Below are 24,421 nucleotides of genomic sequence, written 5' to 3'. Positions count from 1 at the left end.
GTGAAACGAGCACGACGTTTACTGTCGTGTCAAAACATACCTAACTATTTATTTAGTTCATCCATTCCCACGCGCGAACGCGAACCTCTTCCGAGTCTGCATTTGTTGATGATTTTCAGAAACAATTATCTCCGCGGAAACGGGCGGCTGGCGGACTCGGAAAATCACGTAATTCGAAAGATATGATGATGAATTCTCGAACAGATACAATCGGTATTCACCTCACACTATACTGACTATACGCTCTTACGAACTGCAGTTTCGAGCGTGTTCCGACGCAGATTGGATCATCGCACGGTGAAAAATCCTTAAATGGAAACATTGTCAGTCATATTATTGTGAATAATAATATCATCGAATCACTGGCTCGGCTGTGGCGGACATGATAAGAATTGATCACAGTGTCCCAAATAATTTCAAACGTTTCGCGTGTTTGTGTTGCGTAGTAGACTCTTGGCAAGAAAGTGCCTAAATCAGAAACCTAATCGGTGGATAAGCCAAGTCAAAACTCGGCTCAAATGTGGGTATATTTATTACTTATACAGAATGTTTCGAACAACAAATCACAGAAAGGATTATACAAGAGTTTCCACATTATCAAATAAAATGATATTTCGTTAGGAATAAGAAATTAGCATTTTATATATGTATTGTGTAGATATATATATATATATATTTCGTTGCCTATATGCTATGATGAAAGTTGTTGCAATACTTCTGATTTGTTATTCGAATATTATCTTACTTGAAATATCCGTGGAAGGTTATTCTAAGTAAGCCACGTACACTGATAATGTTTAAATAGCGCACTAGTTAAAATTCTTCAATATAAATATCTTTTTGAGGAAGCATATATGTATAATATATATAGTTTAATAATATATAAAAAAAATATATATATATATATATATATATATATATGAAGCTACATATTTCTATAACGAAACATTTACTATAAAAATATTACGAACACAACTCGGTTGCATGACGTCAGGTTTCTCGAGTAATCGAGCTATTTTATGTTCTAGAGAACCAAACTTTTGTTTAAAATATTTTTCAACATAATATATTTACTGCGTGAAAATTGTTTACCATTCGTTATTTTATTCATCTCAAGGACAGAAATACCATTTTATTCCAAAATAGTCGATCTGTGGATGAGTTTAGGACTCCTGCAAAAAATTTTAGGAAGGCTTTCGCTTCGAAAAATATGAAAATCGCGATTCAGGGAGCCATATGTTTTTGGATTTTGATTGGAAAGAAAATTGTATTTTTGATGTTATAAGTTCATGGTTTACAGTTTACGTAATCGACATCCAGAGCTGAGTAAAATTTTGGAGAACACATATAATATTTTATATGGAATAATTAAAATAGTTTACGAAACTGTGTGTCGTTTTTCAAGAGAACAGTTTATTTGCGATCTATGGTTTCTTCGAGACTTTTGTTCCTTCTTACGAGTACTATACGATGCTGTGAAAACAAATTTTGACCGTGAAAATCAAGGTCAAGGACATTGTCGCACGGACTTTTCTTTATAAATCTTCACCGAATCACATGTGTAAAATGTCACGTTACGTTCGATTTTACACTTATTTTTTATACACTCTGGACATTCATATTTTCAGAAGTAATATTTTATAAATAAAATTCTCACTATTTTGAGAATCCTTCGACTAAAAAGTACTATTCGAAAAACATGAACTAAGAAATAAAATATTTTAGTTTTAAAAGTGAACGTACGATTTCAAATCAAATTAACTGTTCACTATTTGAAATAGTACTTTACTCAGCTCTGTCGACACCAAAGCAACGGGAAGTAGAACGATATTTCAAATGTGACGGGGAAAATTAGCGAAATGAAAACAAAGAAATGATTTTCGCGCTGCACTGGCGCTGGCAATGCTGCTGTGACAAGTGCAACGATGGGCCAATCGGAGGCCGGGTAGGTTGTTACGCGCGACCAATTGCGAATTTCCACTCATTTGCACGGCAGAAAGTTGCACCAATGTTGGTTTCCAATCTAAATTAATTATTTTCCGGAACATTGTTCGTGGGCACAGTGGCCTTGATAGGAAAACCCGACTCTGTTCTGAGCAGTGTACTTAATTAATAAATCGATCGATCCGCTTGAAAAAAACTGATCCCTCGGCCATTGACCGACGTGTCAGCCTTCATGGAGCCAGCAACGACAGTGTGGAAGTTAGTGATGGGACTGTTCTAATACTGTGGTGCGGTCGCGCGTGTTATGCACTCGTCAAATTGTATCGCCACCCCGGTTTCGATAACTATAACCTTGAGTGTATTCACTATTGCGGGACTGCGTCGAAGGTGACAACGGGCCAAAAGTATTCGGCTTTATTCGACTCTAAGCAACTGCGCAAGGGGGGCGCGAGGTGTCGGCAGGTGTCGGTGACAAGGTGTAACCTAACCTTAAAATGCGAGCATCCGTGATCAACAATGTGATTGTACTGTTCGGGCTGCACATATTGTATTGGTGTTACATCGCTGTGGACGCGAGCGGCGGAGCCCTCGACTCGAGCCCGAACTTCCAGCCCAGCTCCTCCGGAAGCTCACATTCCAAAATCTCAGCATTCTCCGCCACTCTCACCGATGGATTGGCTCAGGCTGTCGCCCAAGAAGCTGGTAAATTTTCCCTTTCGATTGATTCGATTGTCTAATTGTGTACAGTGTACAGCATCTCTCGCATTGCATTTTGTTGTGTTGTCTATCCGATAGGGACGGGATCGAGTTCCGTACTTATCGCTCGTTCGCTGCAACAATGACATAATTAACCTTTTGACTGCGGAGCGCTCGAACACAAAACGTGCCAATCGACTGGTGCAGCGAACCCAACAACCGTCACGATACACGGTACATAAGACAATATTATGATTAACAGTAATCCTACCAAGCCCAAAACATATAGAAGTGAAACACTGTATAGAAGTGAGAAGATTGGATTTACTTCAACTTTGTACGGTTTTCTTTATTAAAAATAAAGAAGACAATTCAGTCATTTCTTATGAAAGCATTTTTATAATTTCAATAACCACGGCATAGAAAACTGGTCAATTTGGCCATGGTAGGTTTAGTGTTAAACAGCGGATCTTTATGCAAAATTAAAATTTTCTACCTGGATTGCAACAATCTGGAGTGAAATAGACATTTATTTTCTTTCTTAATAAGTTTAATTGGTTGAAAATAAAATATAACAGTATTTTAAAATTACACCTACTAATTTTTGTTATAAACGCATAAAATCCGCTGTCTAATTATGACAAATCAGAAACATGAAACAACAAGCTCTTGTTACAAAGTAGCCTGATATTAAGTGGCTCCTGACGCTACACGCAGTCAAAGGGTTACAAAAGTACAGGTTTTCAGGTAGTATATTCTTGTTACAATTTAACCCTCTGTCTGCAACTAAGATCGTTTATGTCTAGAGCAAAATTTCACTTTCAAACTTCTTTCTATTTTGATATTTAGTTTTTCCCATTAATGAGTTAAACATTTAATGTTACAACAATTATAAAATAGGGACTTCAATATGTATCCCAGAATTGTTTTAGATTTTTGAAAGCGTAGAACAATAAAAAAAGTAGTTGCGAACATAAATGAGCCAGTATGCAGACACTAATCGATAAAAATAAGATTGTAGATGGAGAGAATGAACATTCAAAGTTAGTTATGTCATTCCTGCAGCAGATGATCGATATATTAAAATACCAATAACGCTATTCTTTTTCAAACTACGCATGAAACATTTGAAATTTGTGATACTTTATCCCACGTCTCCTCTTAACTTAATGTATTTGGTTCACCCATTTGTTAGACTTAGTTTGATGCTTCTCTACACTTGTCTACGTTGCATTCATGGCCACAATTGAGTTTCATAGTGCTGATAATATTGAGTTTCAGAAAGAAGTTTTCGTGTGCCCTTGTTTTTTATTGTTTTTGTCTAAACACTGTGTGCAAGATTTGCTTTTAGCAAGATTGAACGTCCAAGATGTTTTTTGGTTGTCCGTTTGAAGTAAGTTTTGTTCGGATTCACAGTTTTGTTGGTAAGCATGAAAGAGACAAATGTGTTTATGATAAAAAGTAAAGAAAGAAAGAAAGAAATGATAAAATAAGGAATCAACATCCTCAATTTATAAGAGAGTTGTACTAATAACATTCATATTAACAACATGTGATTGTATTAATGCAATTGGGTAAAGAGCTTATTGTGCGTCTACAAACTAAAGAAACATAGTCTTACTTGAAAGGCACCTGTGGTAACAGATTACATGTAATCATAAACACATACAATCAAACGTAGGCTATTTAATTTATTACAGGTTCCGATACTTGTAACGATGACCTAGCTTGTCTCACAATGGCTTCTCATGATCGACTAGGTTTAGAAGCTATCAAATCACTCCACAGTCAACTAGATGATGATGCCAATGGAGATGTAGACCTATCAGAATCTGATGATGTGAGTGTGTTGTTGTTGTCGGTGTTTTGTTGTATGTCTTTTAAGTAATCGATAAATGGTATTTTTCTTTGTAGTTTTTAAGGGAGGAGTTGCAATATGAAGCTGGGTACGAAAGAAGACAGAGGGCTTTCCATCACAACGATGATATGCACATCAGTGTTAGAGAACTTTGGGAAGCCTGGTTGAGGTCAGAGGTACTGTCAGCACTCTGTATTTATTGTAATTCGAAGATTTAATCAGCACAAAGATGCCTATACAATTCATTTCTTTCCAGGTCCACAATTGGACCATAGAACAAACTTCTGAATGGCTGTCTTCTAATGTAGAGCTTCCTCAATATGTTCCTACTTTTATACAACACCGTGTAACTGGTGCTACACTTCCAAGGTAAATATTTTATCAAATACATTATGTTTGTTACGTTCCTATTAGAGGTGTGTGAGAACCCGAAAATGTCAGCATTCCTGAGAATTCTCGAGAATTCCGAAATTTTTGAAAACCTGTCCCAATTCCGAATAAAATTCTCGCGCAGCTCTAATTCCCATGTTATTTGATATTAATGTGTATACGAATTATTTGTTTGAAAGGTTGGCTGTGACCAATATGCACTACCTAAGTAACGTTTTAGGGATCAAAGATCCCATTCATAAACAAAAAATTGCCTTAAAAGCTATGGATGTAGTTCTCTTCGGACCACCAAAAGGTAACAAATTATTCAAGAATTTTCCACACACCCAAGGATAGATTCCTCTTATTACTTACATCATTTCATTGCAGATACTGGTCATAGTGTCAAAGATTTGATATTGATAACACTACTATTCGGAGCCCTTATTGGATGCTGGTACGCGTATCAGCAAAAGAAGAACTCGCAGGACCACCATTATAGAATGATGAAAGACATGGAAAGTTTACGTAAAGCTGAACTGGCACTCGAAGACCTACAAGTACGTCTTTCGTCTCTCTCGTCTATTTGTTATTAAGAATATTTATCAAGGCTATTATTAAAGTCGTACATTACTATATTCACAGAAAGAATTAGAAAGAGCGCGGATGGAACAAGAAAGTGCCACGACGGAGAAACAAAATCTGGAGAAACGGCTACAAGATGAAAGTATGGGATTACATGCCTCGTACTCGGATCTTGAAGTTTCACAGTTGAAGGCAGAGATCGAAGTAAGTATTATGCAATTCTTCGTTCTCGGAAATCCGAATGATTTTTCTCGAAGTTTATTTAATTTGCCATCTTACAGATGTTGAAAGTTGAGTTACAACGCGCTGAGGGCGAATTGGAAGATAGATGTTGGTCTCCACCTCCGGGATTGCAACACTGGCTGCAGTTGACTCATGAAATCGAGAACAAGGCTTACTCGAAGAAGAGAATATCAGCGGAGAAACAGTTGCAACAAGCACGCGAAGCAGTAAGTGATGCGCTTTTCAACTGGAATCTCATATTTTATATGAAAATATTTATGTGAGTATTAACGTGTGTTGTCAGTGCGAGAAATTACGAAAAAAACGATCAAGCTTAGTGGGTGCGTTCGTTTCAACTCATGGGAAGTCGATCGACGAGGTCGACAAGAGCATTGTGGAAGCAAGAACCGCGTTGAACGAAGTCACCGTGGAACTACAGGAGAGAGTGCATCGTTGGAAGCAAATTGAACTTCTCTGTGGATTCAACATAATCAACAATAATGGTTTAACCTATTTAGAAACTGTTCTGTATAGAGGAACACCGAATCTAAGCAGAGGTCTTGGACTAAGAGGTATTTCATCGTAAAAATGGTTAACAAAGCCGATTAGTAGGCACAGTAGTAGTTGAACGATTTTTGTTTAGCAACAGAAATACTTCACTTCCTAAAGAAACGCTTATTAATCGAATTATTAGGTGGATCATTCGATGTCATAAGGCTCCGATCGTTATTTTTCACGAAAGCTTAGTTATTTAGAGTTAAACGTAAAACTAAGGAATTACTTGAGTTTAATATTAAATTATAGATTCTGTTTTGTTTTTTATATATTCTGCAAATATGTAATTGTCATTTTGTTAGTAACTTGGTGTTGTAATCGTGGTTTGATAAAGTATCGTCTGTGTCGTGGTTTGGTGGATAATTCCGACTCGGTCACGGTAAATTAATGTGAATAATCGTCTGTAATTGATGTTTGCAGGTCGACTCAGTAGCCAAGATGACTTAGATGACGAAGCAAGCTCAGTGTACTCGCCTTCCACATGCGGTGCCGCAGGTAAGCCGGAAACGGACACTACGAGCATATAGAATGATATGCTCACTTTGTATATACCATTACAAACAGTTTACGTGAAACTTAAGTACTCGTATATCTTCTATTCTATCTCACGTGGGTGATGCCTTCGAAAACGATAATTTACTAACTCGTTTGTCTTCCTAGTAGTAATTTTTTTGTGAAATTAATTTCCCTAAATAGAACCTTGTATGATGTAGGCGCCCCCATACCAATTAAGTAATCGTTCGTACGCTTGCACAGGTTGAATTTGGCGTTTTGGTGCAATTTAAACATTTTCTAATTCACATTCTGACAGTCTTAATTGTTGTAATAAATTTAATATAATCAACCATATCTGTGAAGAGTGCTAATGATTCTGTAAATGCAGATAGCTTATGTCACACATTACAATTGTGTTTTGCTATGATATTTATATAAACCTATTGAACAAAAGGACTTCCATGGGACTACTAATCAAACTATTTTCCATAAATTAAAAGACGTGTACATATATAACTGTACATAAATCGTAATCGAGTTCCTAAAGAAATATTATTAATAATAGAATTTATTCAAAGCTTTTGAATAACGACTGAAAAATATTTACTGTAAATTCTTTTAATTTGCATAAATACGTTATTGTGTGTTACAAAACAATTTTTTTTTCTTGTTGCGTGGCCCCTTGTTGCAGTAGGGTATGTAGTACTGCAACTGTTTTGGGTCAGTTGTTTTGTTAAAAAATACGTTAGATTTTATTTTTACAAACAATAATTCCAATTTAGTAAAAGACTTGAATAAAAATGTGTATATATTTTTTGCTACTATTTCAATTGTTTAATTAACAATCGTGACGATCATGACGATATCAAATCTTGCTACAGGGTGCCATAATTTCGTTCTAGGAAAAGACGAAAGCTTTCTTAGTGATTTACAAAAAAAAAAAAATCAAGGAAGCAATGTAAATCAAATTTGTTGGTGTATCGCTAACAAATATGCTCTGTAAATTTTGCTTGAGACTTTACGATTGTCTGAAATTTATTAAAATTGCTCGTTATAAAAATAATTATTGAAATAACTGTTAACAATTTAAGATGAAAGATCTTGAAAATCGTAACATATCGATCTATGTTTAGAAAAATATATTTTCGAGCATATATATCGTGAAATGTTATTACCAAGTAATGTGTGACATAATTCCAGCGTTTACGATCAGAAGTATACGCTTTTAACAACAAAAAAAAACATTTAAAAGTGACACTCGTAATTTGCGGAAACGGAAAACTTAATTCTCTGGTACATGACACTATGATTAGTATTAAAAAGGATTGACAGTCTCCTTGATGGATTCGTCGGGACGTGTGCAGGAAAAGGGAGGATTGAATCTGGAATGTTCCCCTTTCCTAATTCCGAGATTTGTCAAGTTTTCCAAGGGATTCGGTCCGCGTCGAAAACGGTGACAAATCTTTTAACTTATTGTTAATGCGTAAGTTTGTATACCACACCCAGTTTAAAAATTAGCAACATTATTACACTGATAAATCGTGTTGTTTCTTTTTTTTGCAACCATGTACTCGTTATTAAACGTTTAAGAAGAAGCTAGACTGGTGACAGTTCAGTGGAAAACATGACATATTTTTGTAATTCACATTTTTACAATGTATAGGATGAATGCATAGGATAAATGGTTTGTTAATGACAATGTGAGGAAGCATGGACACATGGAGATATCATGTGCTCTCAACAATGTGATATTTTTACAAAAAATGTCATTGTGGTAGATGCTGTATGCTAACTCGGAATGTTTTGTAGATTTCTGTTTTATTGAAAAAACAAAACTGATTGTTCGATCGGATTACAAATTGAATGGAGATCTGAGCAGATCCGAGCAGCACACATTATATAAATAAAACAATTGGTAGCGTAAAATAAACGTGCAGAATATTTGAATTATATCAAATCGGGTGCAATAAAATCGGTAATCCAATCAATTACAAAATGTACGCTTCAATCTCGATCGAGAAACGAGGCTTCTAAATATTCTAAACCTCTGGAGCAGTGATTATCAACTTATTCAATCATCAGCCTATGCAAAGGCTAAAATCACGTCGCTTCAATTTCGAGACCTTGCGAATCCCAAAACTGGTATCCCTGAGTCACAAGAATCATTTATACTTTGAGTCATCGTGTCTCGCAGACGGTGCGCGAAAGTTTGTTGCGATCAAGTGACGATATTCTCCGTCTCGCCCATTAAATATTCGCGTTTATACTTTAATAGTTACCGCCGAGATTTTTCATCGAATTCGAAAGATCAAGCCAGGGGCCGGTCTCCCGTTCTACGAAAGACGAACGTTTCGTTTTGCCAGGCCAGCGGAAAAGCAGTTGCACAATGCGCTCTTTTATTAATAGTTCGAATTAAAGCGAGCCGAGCATCGGAATCCGATTTTAATTGGACGATAGCGGTCGCGTCCGATATTCTGGAGGTGCTATTTCGCGTGTAGACCACCGATTCGAAATATGAATTAAACGGCTTCCGCGAGATAATTTTAAACGGAAGCATATCAACGTGCTACACGCATTCGTTCGGGGAATTTTTTGGCGACTACAAGGTCAATACTGTCCTTCGATCTATTATCAATTTGACCATGTGATTATGTCTCTACATTAGTGTACAGTCTCATGACGGACAGTGCTTCTCAACCTATTTTTAATTCCATTTTCTAATTTCATGGGAATTAGGAGAATTTTTCGAGAGGATTCGAAACATTAAATTGTTCTACTACGGATATCAGTTGTTCGATACATTTTAACACCAAACCTACCATTGCCGGTCAAATAGCGGGTCTTACATTTTTTATTTTATAATTATTGGAATTATCACGTTGCTTACATGGAAAATGATTCGAAAAATTTCTTTATCCAAGCGCATATTGCTGAATAAATGGAGCCTAGTCATTTTTATCAGCTAAAACATTTTAATCGCTTTCAGTACTCGGTAGTTTGTGTTGTTGAGGGACGTCTACAATCTTACAGTCCATTTTAACATAGTCAAATTAATTTTATACTCTGCAATGGCTACTACTAACGAAAACAGAATGTTATTTGTGTACCACTTTTCTAAAGTTTGCCTATAAAAATTGAAAACTGCATGAACATCCGCAACCTACGAGGAATAAGAGATCCGATTGCCTATTATTGCATGAAGGCAAAAAGCGAGACTATGTTTTTCGATGTTATTGGCAGGGGTTAATATATGCAAAGTGGGGGTAATGAGCAGGTGCAAAGTGCAGGTGCAGTGCGAGTCCAAGACTGACGAAGTGGGGGAACTAACGAAGGACAGAGTGGGGGTGTAACGTCCTTAAATTAGAGCGCATTTTGAACTGTCTGCACCCGTACATTTAAGAAAACAGTACGGGCTGTAAATCACAAATAGCAGTGGTTCTCATAGCGAAACACGGATCAAATAAAGAATGTTTGATCTTTAGTATTTCTTTCCGGTCGACACAATCGTCTTTCGCTCGCGAATTCCGTTAGATAATTTTGATTTCACAATCCGAAGAGACTGTACACTTCTCACGATTCCAAATTTCTGGGATCCTCTGTCCGGGGTCCATTGTGACCGACCGATCATGCCAAGAAACGAATTCTATTTCTCTGGGTATACGCCGTTTAAGTAGCACGTCACGTTTAATATTAGGATCAATTAAAATTAGATTCGACTGTATTCGACCGTGGTTTTTACTCGGCTGCAACATTCTCGCGCGTTGTTCAATACCGTGAGGCAATCGCGACGGTTCTCTCTCCCCCTCCCCCCTCTCGAAGTATGCCGACGATATCGAGTGGTGTGCTATTGGTCAACAGTATGCCGCCGGAATGATTAAGTCATTGCGAAATTCAAACAACGGAGGATCGAGCGATATTTCGAAGAAAGTCTCTTCTTCAAGCTTAACATCAATTGGCCAACCCGATCTTAAAACTCCTCTTCCATTCTTTCGCGATACTGAACAATGATACATCAGATTTCGTTCCATTTAATTAGCATAGTATTTAAGCACTTATGTAGATATCTATAATTTATAAACTGTTGCCATCTTCTGGAGTTCCTTCGGAATTCTTTCGAGTCGATCGAATTAGGAATTAGCGACTTTGTTAATCTTCATCGAAGTTATGGTTTCGTTATGTTCTGTACTTAATAATTAATTGTTAATTTCGATTCTCTCGATGATGTTCGTCAGTGTAGCGAAACTATGTACGTCCTTTGACATTACGATAATTCATCCCCACCCTGATTCTGTACAATACATAGACTCGCAGTTAATAAATCAAGCTATATGCAGGAAAGAAAACAACCATTAAGTCTTGTTCGCATGTCCTAAAGGCAGTCTGTCTCTCCGTTAGATGTACATACGATCAAATGCGCGCCGAGTATGTCACTCCCATCGTGGAATCTTCAATTGATTATATCGCCAGCACGTTAGACGAAAAATCTGTTATAACTTTATCCACGCTATTGGAAGTCTTTTATCAATTAATATCTAGTAGATTTTAATTTTAGAAGTAGAAATTTTTTTTCAATTAACGATCCAGTTCGCTCAAATCATTTACCGCCCATCCATCTGACATTTTTTTATTCAAACCTGAAAGGTTGTAATGAAAAAATTGTAGAGAAATTAACAAAATATTTTGGAATGCATTTACTTTTAGAATTATCTTGTGTTTCTTATTAATGTCTTGTACACCTCGAATTAGTCCTTTTTTGATTTTGCTGCTTTTTTTAGTGATAATATAATTAAATTATAAATTAAATGATAAGAATTTCGAAAATAAATTACCAAAGTTGCTTGAATGTTCAAAATGTAACCAGACGATTCGGAAATGAGTCGAAATTACACTCCCGATGAATTTTCTCGGTGCCATAATTAAAACACAAAATCTGAATTATTCGAGAAAAGTTCGAAAGGGTCGAAGATCGTAAAATTTTTGAGAATTCTGCGATTTCTACACAAAACATGGAGGCCAGCTACAAATTTCTGGTAAAGTATGTAATATGCGCCGCATGCTGACTCCCCGATCACGTTAGTTCTAGTAAAAATTGACCGACGAATGAGCATGCAGAATCTTAATGGTCGATCTGAGACGATCTTCCGCATATCTTTATCCTTACCAGGAATTCTCACGCATTTATAAATGCACATACATACTATAATAAATGTTCATTGTGACCGACTATAATCGTCGACGTAGCAGAAGAATCTAATTATCATTTAAAAATAGAGTTCGTCAATATTATTGTACGCGGATGCTGCTTTATTTATAGAAACGTATTTTTTCTAAATTAAATCTAAAAATCAATGTAGCTGAATTGTTAAAAAATCCTGCACGGTATCGGCGCGTAGTCGCCATTTTTAAAGAATTCTAAATTGAATTTTTGTCTTTAAATGTATTCAACGTTGGTTTATGTTTTACATTTACGTTTCTGTAAATACACTGAAAACTCATAAAAATTCATGATTCTTTGAACAATGTAAAACTTATAGCCAGTGGCGGCTCAAGTCAAGTGGAGGCCCCAAGCGGTAAATATTTAGGGGTTCCCTCAACCCTCAAACTCAAGCTAGAAATAGAAGTTGCAAGAAAACTTTTTTAAACTTGTTAACAAAAAAGAAAAGTAAAGAAAAATTTCATACCGTTACACATTAAATAAATTTATTAAAAAATTCATGAATTTATGAAAATTCGGGACCCTATGGTAGCCCGAGGCCCCACGCGGCCGCCTAGTCCGCTTGCTGTTAGATCCGCCACTGCTTATAGCAAAGGAACATCAAAAGCTAATAAAAAAAGAAAACGAGATATGGTATCATCTTGTTCTCCACTTCCGCTGACGATGTGGTTTTCCGTGGAGCTCAACCTTGCACGGAATCGGTCATTGTAGAATAAGCATGAATATTTCAATTCAGTTGAACTAACAAAAAGCAAGTTCATCACATATGAAATTCCAAAGAATGTAGTAGTTCAAAAGAACAAGTTCAACATTTCGAAGTTAACTCTTCGACAATTTCCTGTAAATCTTTTGCGCCGATCTAACACAATGTCAAATTAGTAGGTGTCTGTATCAGCATAAATCACAGAGATCAAGTCCAAACACTGAACTAACTCGATTCAAGTTCCTCCCAGTGATGCCGAAATCGTGGTACTGTGGTACTAAGCCGTGGTACGAGACCCCCCACTATGACCTACCGTTGCCCCTACTGGCCTTCTCCAACTCGCTCGCGCGCTACACTCACCAACGTACCTCTCCTAGGATATGAGAGGTACGTTGGTGAATGTAGCGCGCGAGCGAGTTGGAGAAGGCCAGTAGGGGCAACGGTAGGTCATAGTGGGGGGGTCTCGTACCACGGCTTAGTACCACAGTACCACGATTTCGGCATCACTGGTTCCTCCATGTTGACATCTATCCTCTGCTAAACAAAACACATTCAATGTCATCAGGAACACTACTGAAGGTTAGCATTGTGGGACTCTTCTGACCACATGGTGAAGACTCCTGTAAACAATAATTTCCTGTGAATGATTCAATCTTCGGTCAAGTCTTTCAATAAATTCTCGAGTCACTTTCAAGTAAATACGAATAACAATTCACCACTTGTGACTCCTCTTTCTCATTATACAGGATGATTCAGTTCAGTGTGCCACCTAAATTACTTGTAAACAATTTGGTATATGAAAAAAATGGTTGAATCGAAAGTTCTATGACTTCAAGAGTAATATACAATCCAATAGCTGTTTTCTTTTTAGTCTAGTCAACGAAAAGATGTAGAGGGAAATGGAAGGAACACAATTTTTAACTTTGGATCTTTGTTTGGACTAGTTAGGAGGTAAACATACTAAAAGTCCCCACTCCTACGAGGTGAGCGGGGTGCAGGGGGGCACGTAGAAGGTCCCCTTTTTCGGTTTTCCACTTATATCTCGGAAACTATGCGAGATAGCGAAAAACTGAATCGAATCAATTTTGTGGCACATTTTGTCAGCTTTAATTTTGTATGGAATGATCTTATCGCTAGGACGCATTGTTTCCGAGATATAAGCGGAAAACCGAAAAAGGGGACCTTCTACATGTTTACCCCCTAACTAGTCCAAACAAAGTCCTAAAGTTAAACAGAGTGTTCCTTCCATTTCCCTCTACACCCCCCTTATGAGCATTCATTGACTGGACTATTTTGTTTTTTCGAGTTTTCTTTGAGTTTCTTTATTTGTAATCGGTAGTTATTTATTTATGCTCGTTTGACTTTAAATTTCCTCGGAGTGGGGGCTATTCAGCTGAATCACACAACATTGAATACCCCTAGCGTAGAGAAGCCCATATAACTGCACTTCTCTGTAAGGGATGTGTACTTCCAAGTGATGACGTGGTTACTGTTTCGCAGGTACCCTGGAGTGTCTGACATGGAAGGAGTCATCGGCGCCTCCAGACTCGTCCAGCAGTGAAACAGGGAAGGACACACCACCGGAGAGCAACTTGGTGCAGTTCACAGTGGGAGAGGGTCCGGAGGAGCCTGTGAAATCGTACAACAAGGAAAAGACAGGGATAGTTCGTTCCTACAGCCAGGACACGAACATGCTCTTGGCCATCGAGGACAAGACTACCTCAGCATTTCTGTCGAAAACATCGTATTCGGAGAATTCATTGGATTCGCCGGTTCCGGAGAGGCCAGCTCACCAGAAGACTGGCCAATCATCGGGCACCGCGGCGAGCACAGCAACAGCGATGACGATGACATCGAGCAGCCACAAGAAACCGCTCAGGGAGCTGCCGACGGTGATGTCCGTGGACGACGAGACGCTTTCCACCGATTCGAACTCCACCGCGGACAACGACGAGCTGAAACGAAGACGCCGGAAATTCCCACAGTTCCCGCCGTTTCGGAAGAACAAGGCCAAAGTGACGTGATGCTCGTCGCCATACTAGTCATAACATAATCGTGCATCGTTTATTCCTTACTTAATGCTAACTCTTTATGATTCGTTGGTAAACCGCGATGTGCACTTAACAATTAATCTTCGAGAACCGGTTGATCAATGATTTAGCGATTAGATTGCTACTGGGTATGTACATATACGTTCACAAAGGACACGGATATTATAGTACTGGGTAGATATATATATATATATATGTATATATATGTATATATATATTATACCTGAAGCCGTGTGGAACACGTTCCCAGGACTGGTTGGTCCTACGAGCCCGGATCACCGAGGTTGATCATTGGCGCATCGTTTGCTCGTTTAATAGCTTGGGTTATGGAGTTTGTTGAGGTCGATGGAGCTTGGTCAATGCGTTAAGTGCTGTGATAGAACGGTAAATTCTGGATAAAAGATTAACGATTCAGTTAGAAAACCATTTTTGCGCTCGGAGGAGTTGCGAGCAACTGACCTCGAAATTCTGGCAATTTCTCGAGCATGTATTATCTATTCAAAGTCTATCACTATTCCACGATTCTTCGGGATATTCCTTCTATTATACTGGTTCCTTAAATTGTTACTGGCTGTAAGAAAAGTAATGGTCATCTAGAGCGAATGCCCATTACTTTTCTTATACTCTGTGTACATCAACACCCACACGAGGTATTTGCACGCTGTACATTGATGTATTATATAAAATATTTTAAGAAGAGTCTATATTGATAGAGGTTTGTGTGTTATTGGTTTAGGTGGATAGGGTCGCTGTCACGAGGGTGCGCCAATATCAGACCGATTAAATTGCACAGCATGTTGCATCGTGATAAAACTGAATGTTATTCAGTTGAAATTGCAATGGATCCTAGGACCAACCCGAGGAAAACTAGATTTCTATAAACGACCGTGTTTCACTCGGCTATTTGTCGCGTAGGATGTGTTTGGTGCCCGGTGTGCTCCCATTTTGCCAAATGTTTACTTTGAACTGCGAACCAACGAGTACGGGTTCGCCGAGACACCACCAAAGCGACGTCCGACCTAGGTAGCTAGATTGTTAAGCTCTCAATGCCGAAATTGTTCAGTTAAGACAATACCTTCGCTCAGGGATGGGCGATCAATCGTGCCCAAAGCTGAAACCAGCTCTTTGTCTCTCTAGTTTCTTTCTTAGGCTTAATCTCATCAGTTTCTCGAATAGTTGTTCTTATTTTCTTTTTATTCGGGTTCTACAATGTCTCTAGTACTTTGCATAGATACTAAGGGCTATGCTTCAATCAATAATAATTAGACTGCGGATTTTTTATGCATTTATGACAAGAACGACTAGTTTCAATTCGAAGCAGCGGACACAGATGAAAAATATTTAAGAATATTAATATACTGATTTAAGCTTGTTAACATTATTAACCTCCTGTACTACAATTTATTTTAGGATTGTAGGGCAAAATGGGTTAAATGAAGAAACGAATTTTTACTTGGCCCCTGTTACTTGTAATTGAGGCAAGCAATTTTTATTTTGCATAGAAATCCGCAATCTAGTAATAATTATTCTAGAAGCTTCTAAGGACATGTTCCTAGCGACAACATGACTTGGTGAAAGGCGTTATCCCTAGACTAACATTCGTAGAGGTTTCCAAGCTTATTTATCGTCTCTCTATAGAAGAAGAATCTCAATTGGCTACTTTCAAGTCGGTGAAATATCTTTAGTACTTTATTTGCCTTACGTAACAAAGAAATTAATAAGGCTCATTCTCGTGTCGATTAACCTCTTTCTTCTTCGTCATTCAGTCTCTCTGAAGGCCAGTAGATCTGGCCAGGAATTTCTGAAAACGAATTTTTATCTTACTTCTCCATGACTATACTAGGCCTAATTCGCTGTTAATTTTTCTTCTAGAAATCTCTAAAATAGAAATTTGTGTATTCTCCATTTTGGTCTCGCCCATCCCTGCGTCGAACTATCCGAGACAAGTTCTCGAAAACGAAATTCTAACACACCAAGGCTTCCCGATTCTGTTCTTTTTTTCACGATGATATTAGTAGTTAGTATGAAGCTCACTTGTTTTTCTTTTCTATCGACTGTCTTCAGGCTTCCGACGTTGTACAGGCTGAGCACAAATTCGAAGCTCTTCCGTAGATTATCAATCTTCCGTTTCCGGCTTTGACCCCTATGTTTTAGGACTCTTTTTATCGTGACGAATTTATTCCACCGGATCCAACGAATGTGGTCGCTTCGATTCAGTCACTGCTAGTTCCGAGCGAATCGAAAGTGTTCTACGAGGCGACCGGAAGTCCACCTAGTCTTCGCGGTCGCGCAATATTAAAAAGGAATCCCGGTTTGGGATTCGTGCGTCGTTTCCGAGAGGCTGAGATGCGTACAACCGTGCGAGTACGTGTTCCACAGTAACTGATAAAACGTATACGATAAGGACAACTGTCGAACATTGGGTAATCCCATGGAAACCGTTATGCAACATACACTGTACATTCTAATTGTAGTAGTTCTGTGACAAACACAGAATAGGTCATACATTTAATTTAATCGGTAGAAACTCAGTTCTTGGCCGAAACTGGCTCTCCAAAATTTATTTGGAACAGACTGTGCAGGATGGCTTTACATCACTGTCGAAATTCTTTTAAACATTTGTAATTTGCAACAAGGTAATACTCCATTGAAATTATTTACATATTGTCTGTAGGATTACCCAATAAAAATTAGTCCTGCATAGAACCATGTTTCTAATCTTCTGGGGTCTAGCGACATTGTCGGGATCGATGGAATTGTAAATAGAGTATTACAAAGCAATAACTCACTAAGGTTCTCATTTTGTAAACAAATTTATAAGTATTATTAGATGTATAAATGCAACAATGGTCGTTCACGGGAAAGACCTCAGAGGATCGGCAGTCGCGACGAGAAAACAATTTGTGCTTGCCCCGTACGCAGATAGCTTCAAAATTGCGTTCGCGACTCTTCAATTGAAACGAGAGGAAAAAAGCATTTTATGGTCGCGTACCGACATTTTTAACTCGAGGGTCGTTTAAATCTTTAAAACTCTTCTTTTCTTTTCTTTTTTTTTTAACGTATCGACAATTTGTTGTACTTCACTTTTAGACGTTAGAAAGTTAGAATTAACTTATGGCTTCCCCCGTTTATATATATATGTATATATATAAATATGTCATTATGAGACAGCGGATTCTACGCATTTATGACGAAAACGACTAGCCGTAATGTAAAACGGTAGAAATAGAAGAGTTTACAAACGCTGATACGTTTATTTTCAACATATTAAATATATTAAGAAAGAAAATAAATTTCTATCTCACTCCGGTTTGTTGCAATTCAGGTAGAACATTTATATTTCGCATAGAGGCCCGCTGTCTAATCATTATGTGATTCCCTTGTTCCCCGTCGATGGGGTTCGACGAGGGAACCGTCGATACAGGATGGAGTGGTTTCTTCCTTTCGTATCCTAATCTCTTTTCTTTTCTCTCTTTCATTTATATATTTATATATATATATATATATATATATACATATATATTATATATACAACAAAATGTTTATGTAATATTGTATGTACAGAAGTGTTGAAACGCGGCGAGGCTGGAACTCTCTGAAACTTGTATCTACTTGTAAGGGATAGTGTGATAAAAGTATATGTGTGAGTTATACACCGACATTGCCACAGAACACGTGGACAAGTCGTATAGGCAATCTCGACAAGTTTAATCGACCACCCGTGTATCGCCCTCCAAATTTTATTTATCCTGCGTTGCGCCTTTGTTAACACTTTACCTACCGAAAGCCTATTAATAGGATTTTCAATAATTGTGCTGTACGAAAAGAAAGCATAGAAATTCTCTTTTACATTACAATTCTAAATGAAAGTATTAGATGACGTTATTGAGGGTGATTTGTTAGTTCACAATGAAAATTGCTGTTGCTATTGAATGTTCCATTAAAAAGTATTCATTCATGTACCATAGATTTTTCAAAATTAAGCAATAATCACCGGTCGGTAATGTGTTAACGTTCATAACGAAAAAGTGATCGAGTTAGCCCATGGTGGGCGAGAATTATTTCCAATGATATAATAATAATCGAAATTATAAAAAGGTTTCCAAACATCGTTTAACCCCTTTCCCTACAATATCGTGTCAGACTCGTGATGACGATTTTCAACAGGGTCTAATAAATATGTATGTTATTAATCTCCTTTAATCCGAGATGAAATTCTATTTTGGTTTTGTTATTGTATAGTGATTGGAGAACATGTAGGCATACAATAGAGATGTAAATTGTCTCCTTTATTAGGAAATTACCTAGGACAAGTTGGAAACCTTTTTATAATTTCAATTACTGAACTTGAATGTGGTATTGGAAAAATGTAGAAACGGAGAATTTGTTGAGTATAATAGAGGATGTTGGATGTACGGATGGCCGAGATGAGAATTTGTCGATCAATTTAGTATCACTTGGTTCCTAAGGCATGCGCGAACCACCCTCAGGGAACCGAAACCAACTTCCGCCTTTTAATCTTCTCTTGTGCTACCTGATGTACCCGTTTACGATGTATTACGTTGCCGTGTATTCCGATTTTATTTGGCCTAAGATTAGTGGATTTGGTTGACCATTGCGATTACCACCGTATCCCGCGCTTCGCACGAAGCGTTTCTCACGCGACGACGCGCATTCCTTCTTTCTTCTTCTTCTTCCTCTTCTGTTTCTTTTCTTTCTTCTTTGCCGGCTTCTTATTGTCCGGGTTGACACTTAGTTCGCTCCCTTTCCCAACCAGCTCACTGACACATTTCTATCTCAGAGCTGATCGAACGAATCACTGGATTGATTCGATCCAAGCAACGATTAATAGACTGCGGATTTGATGCATTTACGACAAAAATGAGTAGATCAAACGCAAAACAGTTAATACATTTTAGAGAATGTAAAAGTATTGTTTGATTTCTTATAAATTCACTGAAATCATTCACGCAAAAAATAAACGTCTATGGAGAGCTCCTGTACTTTGCGATTAGTGCCGACAATTTTTATTTTGCATGGAAATCCGCGGTCTAATGATCAACGACGAGAGTCTACGACGAGAGTCTACGACGAGACGGCTGGATCAGCGGACTTTATTTGGACAGAGGTCGCTTATAACTTTCGTGGAAAATATTCTGAAACGTTGATGTTATGTTAAACATAATTTTCGATGTATTACTTTTAAAAATTAGGAAATAATTGCCGGTAGATAATGTGCTGACAAGGTACAGGCTCATGAATCTGACTGCAAATGGATTCTCGTGAAATACAGGTACGTATGTACATTTGCAGTGAACCATAAATGTACCATTAGAATTAGAGCATGTTCGTGCTTTCAGTCGAACACATTATTAAAATATCAGCATATTAATCGACCTAACATTTATGTTTCAGAATATTTGCTGTGCTTTATATAAAACAGGGATATGATTGATGATTTGTCAGAAGAAACTAGAAAGTTAGTCTTCGATTAGCAAGCACAGTTACGATCAGTAGTGTGCACCTGACGAACATAATATTAGCTGTATTTATTATAAGTGTGTAGATTTGTGTAGATATACAAACAGTGAGGATCAATAAGTAATATCAGCGTATTTATTCCAAAACGTAGAAAGCATACAAAAAGATATGAAATGATTAGTAAGCCGAGAATTTAGAGTGATTCTTCAGCGTATTATAAGCAACGTGCGCACTTCTGATTTTAACTGCGTATCGAAACACGTGAATGTAATTTATAATTTGAGTGGAGATTCTTTCCACTGTCAGCGCAACGATATGTAAATAATGGAGATGAAGAACGATTTAAGCGACCTCTATCGAGATTCAAATGCCGTCGCGCTGTTTCGCCGTCCGTCGTGAGTTTTAAATCAAAATTCGTAATAATTATTCAAAGAAAGTTCGTTGCGTGAATTGATAGGCATTCGGTAATTGTAGAAAGAGGATATTATAATAAGAACGTATACCATATGTATAAGAGAGCAATAGTCATTGAGACTTGTATATAGTTTCACGGACCAAGTTTCAATTAAAATACCCGAACGTTTGAGGGGGATGACAGTCGGCAGAATCGAGACGATTCTTTCTAAGCTCAATTATAAATAGATAGTTACGCGGAACAAATTGTAATTAAGGGTTTAGGGAAGTTACTGGTTCATTCTGTTGTGCGAACACGCTGTCAATTCTACCCGTTGATCATCGGTACTGTTACGATCCACGCGAAGGAACCGGACGTTTATGTGAAACGTGAACTATTGTACAAAGCGTTTACCGAGATCTGATCAATCAAAATTTTACCATTTCGTTGTTTCTCGAAGGGGGAGGGAGGCAATAAATTCGCGTAATTTTACTCGAATAATCAGGGCAATGGTTGTAGAACCACCGGGGTCGAAGTGCAGAATAAAATTGAGGGTGAATTTTAACTATCTCTCTTCCCTCCTCTTTCTGTGTTTTGAAACATCTCTGTATACTACTCGATGAAATAAATATGGCGGTTGTGGGTTTCAAATTTTTGAAAATGAAAAAATATAAACACAGAGAAGAAAATTATTCTCTTGTTCTTGAATATTTTGATTTCGTATAGTTCAAGATTTTTTTAGCAAGCCACCATGTTTCTTCCACCGAGCACGGTCTTTTTCTCGATGTGACACTGTTCTCTACGCTACAACTGTTCTCGAATATATATTTTTTTTAGAAGAAACGAATTTTATTCCCTCGGTGAGAAAGAAACTGGAAATCAGATTCCAGACCGTCCCGAAAAACCGTGTGTGCCGTCCTCGGACAAGAACCACCGAAACTTGTTCGTCGCAATATCAACCGTTTGTGCAATTCGACAAATTTTATAAACGAATCGTTCGATGGGCGTGCGACCCAGACCGACCATCAGACCATTGTTCGAGAATAAAATGTGTCAGCTTCGTTCTCCGTGTCTTACTTCGTGTATTGACCCGTTAAGTACCATTCTTTAACGTTTGTTTTCGACAAGGCTGAGCTGCTGTTAATCTTTTTGTTGACGAGACGGCCCCTGACTCTGAACATCGACGTTCTCTATGGGTGTGAGAACAAAATGGTATGAAGTTGAAGGGAGGAGACTCGTTTTTTTCCAGAATTGCTAGGGTGCGGGAAGCGCCTTCTCATTTCTCGACAATGCAAAGATGGAGCTTTTCATTATAGTCCAGTCGCCAGGTACTTTTACCTGGAAAGTATTCCGAGCTTTTAATGAAATTTTGGCACGTCATTTGGGGGTACTCTGGGTAGTCGAATCTGAGTTTTCGACCTCGAGGACCCTGTGCTAACTTGGGTAACAAACAACAAACTTGGGTAAGAAACATTTCCTAATTTTGAACACCTGTCTCTCGGTACCTATTGGGTCAAAAAATACGTTGGAACAGTGAAATTTAGAAGGAAATTTAATGTTCTTTTCAAAAATGAAAAGGAAAAGTTGATAGGACCCATAGTTTTTGAGTTATAGGCGAAATACCAAAAACAGGTAACAAAAATCGTGGTTTTTTCCCCCTCCCCAAGTTAGCACAGGGTCCTCGAGGTCGAAAACTCAGATTCGACTCCCCAGAGTACCCCCAAATGACGTGCCAAAATTTCATTAAGTTCGGAATACTTTCCAGGTACATGCCCTTTTTTTCGACCTGGCGACTGGACTATTAGTCAAAAGCGCTAGATAAAAGATCGATCTAGGGCGCTATTTACCTCAAAAGTCCTATTTTTTCGTTTACAAGGCGTAGTTTGCATTATTCAGAAGCATACAACTGCCCATGTACAGTTACTCGAATATTCGAACGCTTTAAAAAAGACGATCACTTTTTTAATATTGTGCTATACGATTTGAACATTTTTGGGAAGCTAGAGCAATTAGTTTACCACAGGATGTGAAAAGAAATTTTTTCAAAAATTGCAATTTGTCAGAATTGTAGAGAAAAAATACTAAAAGTTGCATTTCACAACTTTTTTATGTATTGAAAATTTAAAAAGTACGTTTCGTAGGTCTGTGTCAATTATATACACTGTGAAAGTTTCATCAAAATCGATTGATGCGAGAAAAAACGACAGGCATTGGAAGATGTTAAAATTCTGAAATATTTTTATTTTAATTTATTTCAATTTATATATATATAATTCTTAAATATTTTGCCATCTATAACTGTTTGTAGCTCATTGTAATGTCGACCGATTTTAACGAAATTTTCAGAATATGTATTATTGACACTTTACCTACCGGAAGCCTATTAATAGGATTTTCAATAATTTTGCTGTACCGAAAGAAAGCATAGAAATTTTCTTTTACATTGCAATCTTAAATGAAACTATTAGATAACGCTATTGAGGGTGTCTTGTTAGTTCATAATGAAAATTGTTCCATTAAAAAGCGTTTAGCCATGAACCATAGATTTTTCAAAATAAAGCAATAATCACCGGTCGGTAATGTGTTAACACAGATCTACAAAACGTGTTTTTTAAATTCTCCATGTAAGCCCGCATAAAAAAGTTGTAAAATGCAACTTTTAGTATTTTTTCTACAATTCCGATCAATTCTTGAAAATATTCTGAAAAAAATCCATTTCCACAGCCTGTAGTAAACTAATTGCTCTAGCTTCCCAAAAAAGTTCAGATCGTATAGTACAATATTTAAAAAGTTATCGTCATTTTTAGAGCGTCTGAATATTAATTCGACTCACTGTACATGCTGCCGAATAATGAAAATTACGCCTCGTAAACGTAAAAATCGAACTTTTGAGGGCGATTGCGGTCTAGATTGATCTTTTGTCTAGCGTTTTTGTATTATCGAGAAATCAGAAGACGCATTCCGCACCCTTGTAATCCTAGGAGCAGGACATTACAATTTTGTAAAGACTTGGGAGATTGACAAACGATCAGAGAAGTCTTCCTTAACGTGTCCACCGACTTGCGGGACACTACGGAACATGTGGAAGCTTTACAAAAGTTTTACCTTTGTTATTCCCATTTCTCTGACAGATTGTCGGTTCGACGGACAATTGGTGACTCGTTTCTGATGCACTGGGTTTTATTAGAAAAATGTTATTAAATAGTTCGCGCTGGACACACACGCAAAACACGCTCGAACGAAGAAACGGTCGCTGTGAACGAACAATGGAAACGATCGCGTTGGAAGGTGAACATATTTATATATTCAACGACAGAATTAAGTCGGGTAAGTGATAATACTATAGAGCGTCTATCTCTTTCTTTCTCTCTCACACATGCACTCTCTCTCTCTCTCTCTCTCTCTCTCTCTCTCTCTCTCTCTCTCTCTCTCTCTTCCTCTTTGTGTTGCGCGTAAATGCAAAACCGCGTATATATATAAACATTTGCACACTACGGGGTGGCTCGGTAATTCCTATCACCTCGAAACACCAACAAAACTGATACAGTGTTTCATTTTACAATTTTTACACAGCTATCAATTGTTGTTGATGTTAGGTGCGACAATATTAATTATACCGAGCCACTCTGTATAACGATCTTATAATAATTTCTAGGCTAAAACGATCTATCTGCAACCTAACAATCAAACTAGCTGCAACAATGATTAAAAACGGTATTAAAGAGGTCCTTGGTGTATTGAAAAATATTTCTGAAGCGCCATGGACCGCTGTAATGATCGGACTGCGGATGTTTGTATTAAAAGTACTATTAAAAGTAAGAAAAAATAACTAAATAGGATGTACATGGGTTTA

The 24,421-nt window shown here is 37.6% G+C and overlaps 1 protein-coding gene across 5 annotated transcripts; it reads left to right on the top strand.

The window, feature by feature from the left end:
- Window positions 1–379: 379 nt before the first annotated feature.
- On the top strand, window positions 380–22,991 carry Stim (stromal interaction molecule). 5 transcript variants are annotated; one of them, XR_013008905.1, is made up of 13 exons: window positions 380–520; window positions 1,029–2,646; window positions 4,341–4,480; window positions 4,555–4,674; window positions 4,755–4,867; window positions 5,068–5,183; window positions 5,258–5,427; window positions 5,513–5,656; window positions 5,734–5,901; window positions 5,979–6,246; window positions 6,650–6,724; window positions 14,143–19,986; window positions 20,109–22,991. XR_013008905.1 is itself a non-coding variant. In XM_076422904.1 (12 exons), the coding sequence occupies exons 2-12, from the start codon at window positions 2,439–2,441 to the stop codon at window positions 14,664–14,666; spliced, it is 1,986 nt and encodes a 661-aa protein (XP_076279019.1). In that variant the 5' UTR covers window positions 380–520; window positions 1,029–2,438; the 3' UTR covers window positions 14,667–22,991. The 5 variants fall into 5 exon arrangements, 4 of the variants coding, with proteins under 4 accessions (XP_076279019.1, XP_076279016.1, XP_076279017.1 ...); XM_076422904.1 differs by having other exon boundaries at window positions 4,401–4,480; window positions 14,143–22,991; XM_076422901.1 differs by having other exon boundaries at window positions 14,143–22,991.
- The last annotated feature ends 1,430 nt before the right edge of the window (window positions 22,992–24,421 follow it).

This window comes from Lasioglossum baleicum, chromosome 4, assembly GCF_051020765.1.
Source record: "Lasioglossum baleicum chromosome 4, iyLasBale1, whole genome shotgun sequence".
Taxonomy (NCBI): Eukaryota; Metazoa; Arthropoda; class Insecta; order Hymenoptera; family Halictidae; genus Lasioglossum; species Lasioglossum baleicum.
Note: the sequence above shows the minus strand (reverse complement) of the source record. Positions and strands in the feature narration are given on the sequence as shown.

Excerpts from the sequence above, each read along its gene's own strand:
- Stim (XM_076422901.1), top strand. The coding sequence starts at position 2,439 with ATGCGAGCATCCGTGATCAACAATGTGATTGTACTGTTCGGGCTGCAC. Across the intron at positions 4,868-5,067 it reads ACTGGTGCTACACTTCCAAG|GTTGGCTGTGACCAATATGC; the intron begins GTAAATATTTTA and ends TTTGTTTGAAAG. Across the intron at positions 5,184-5,257 it reads TCTCTTCGGACCACCAAAAG|ATACTGGTCATAGTGTCAAA; the intron begins GTAACAAATTAT and ends ATTTCATTGCAG.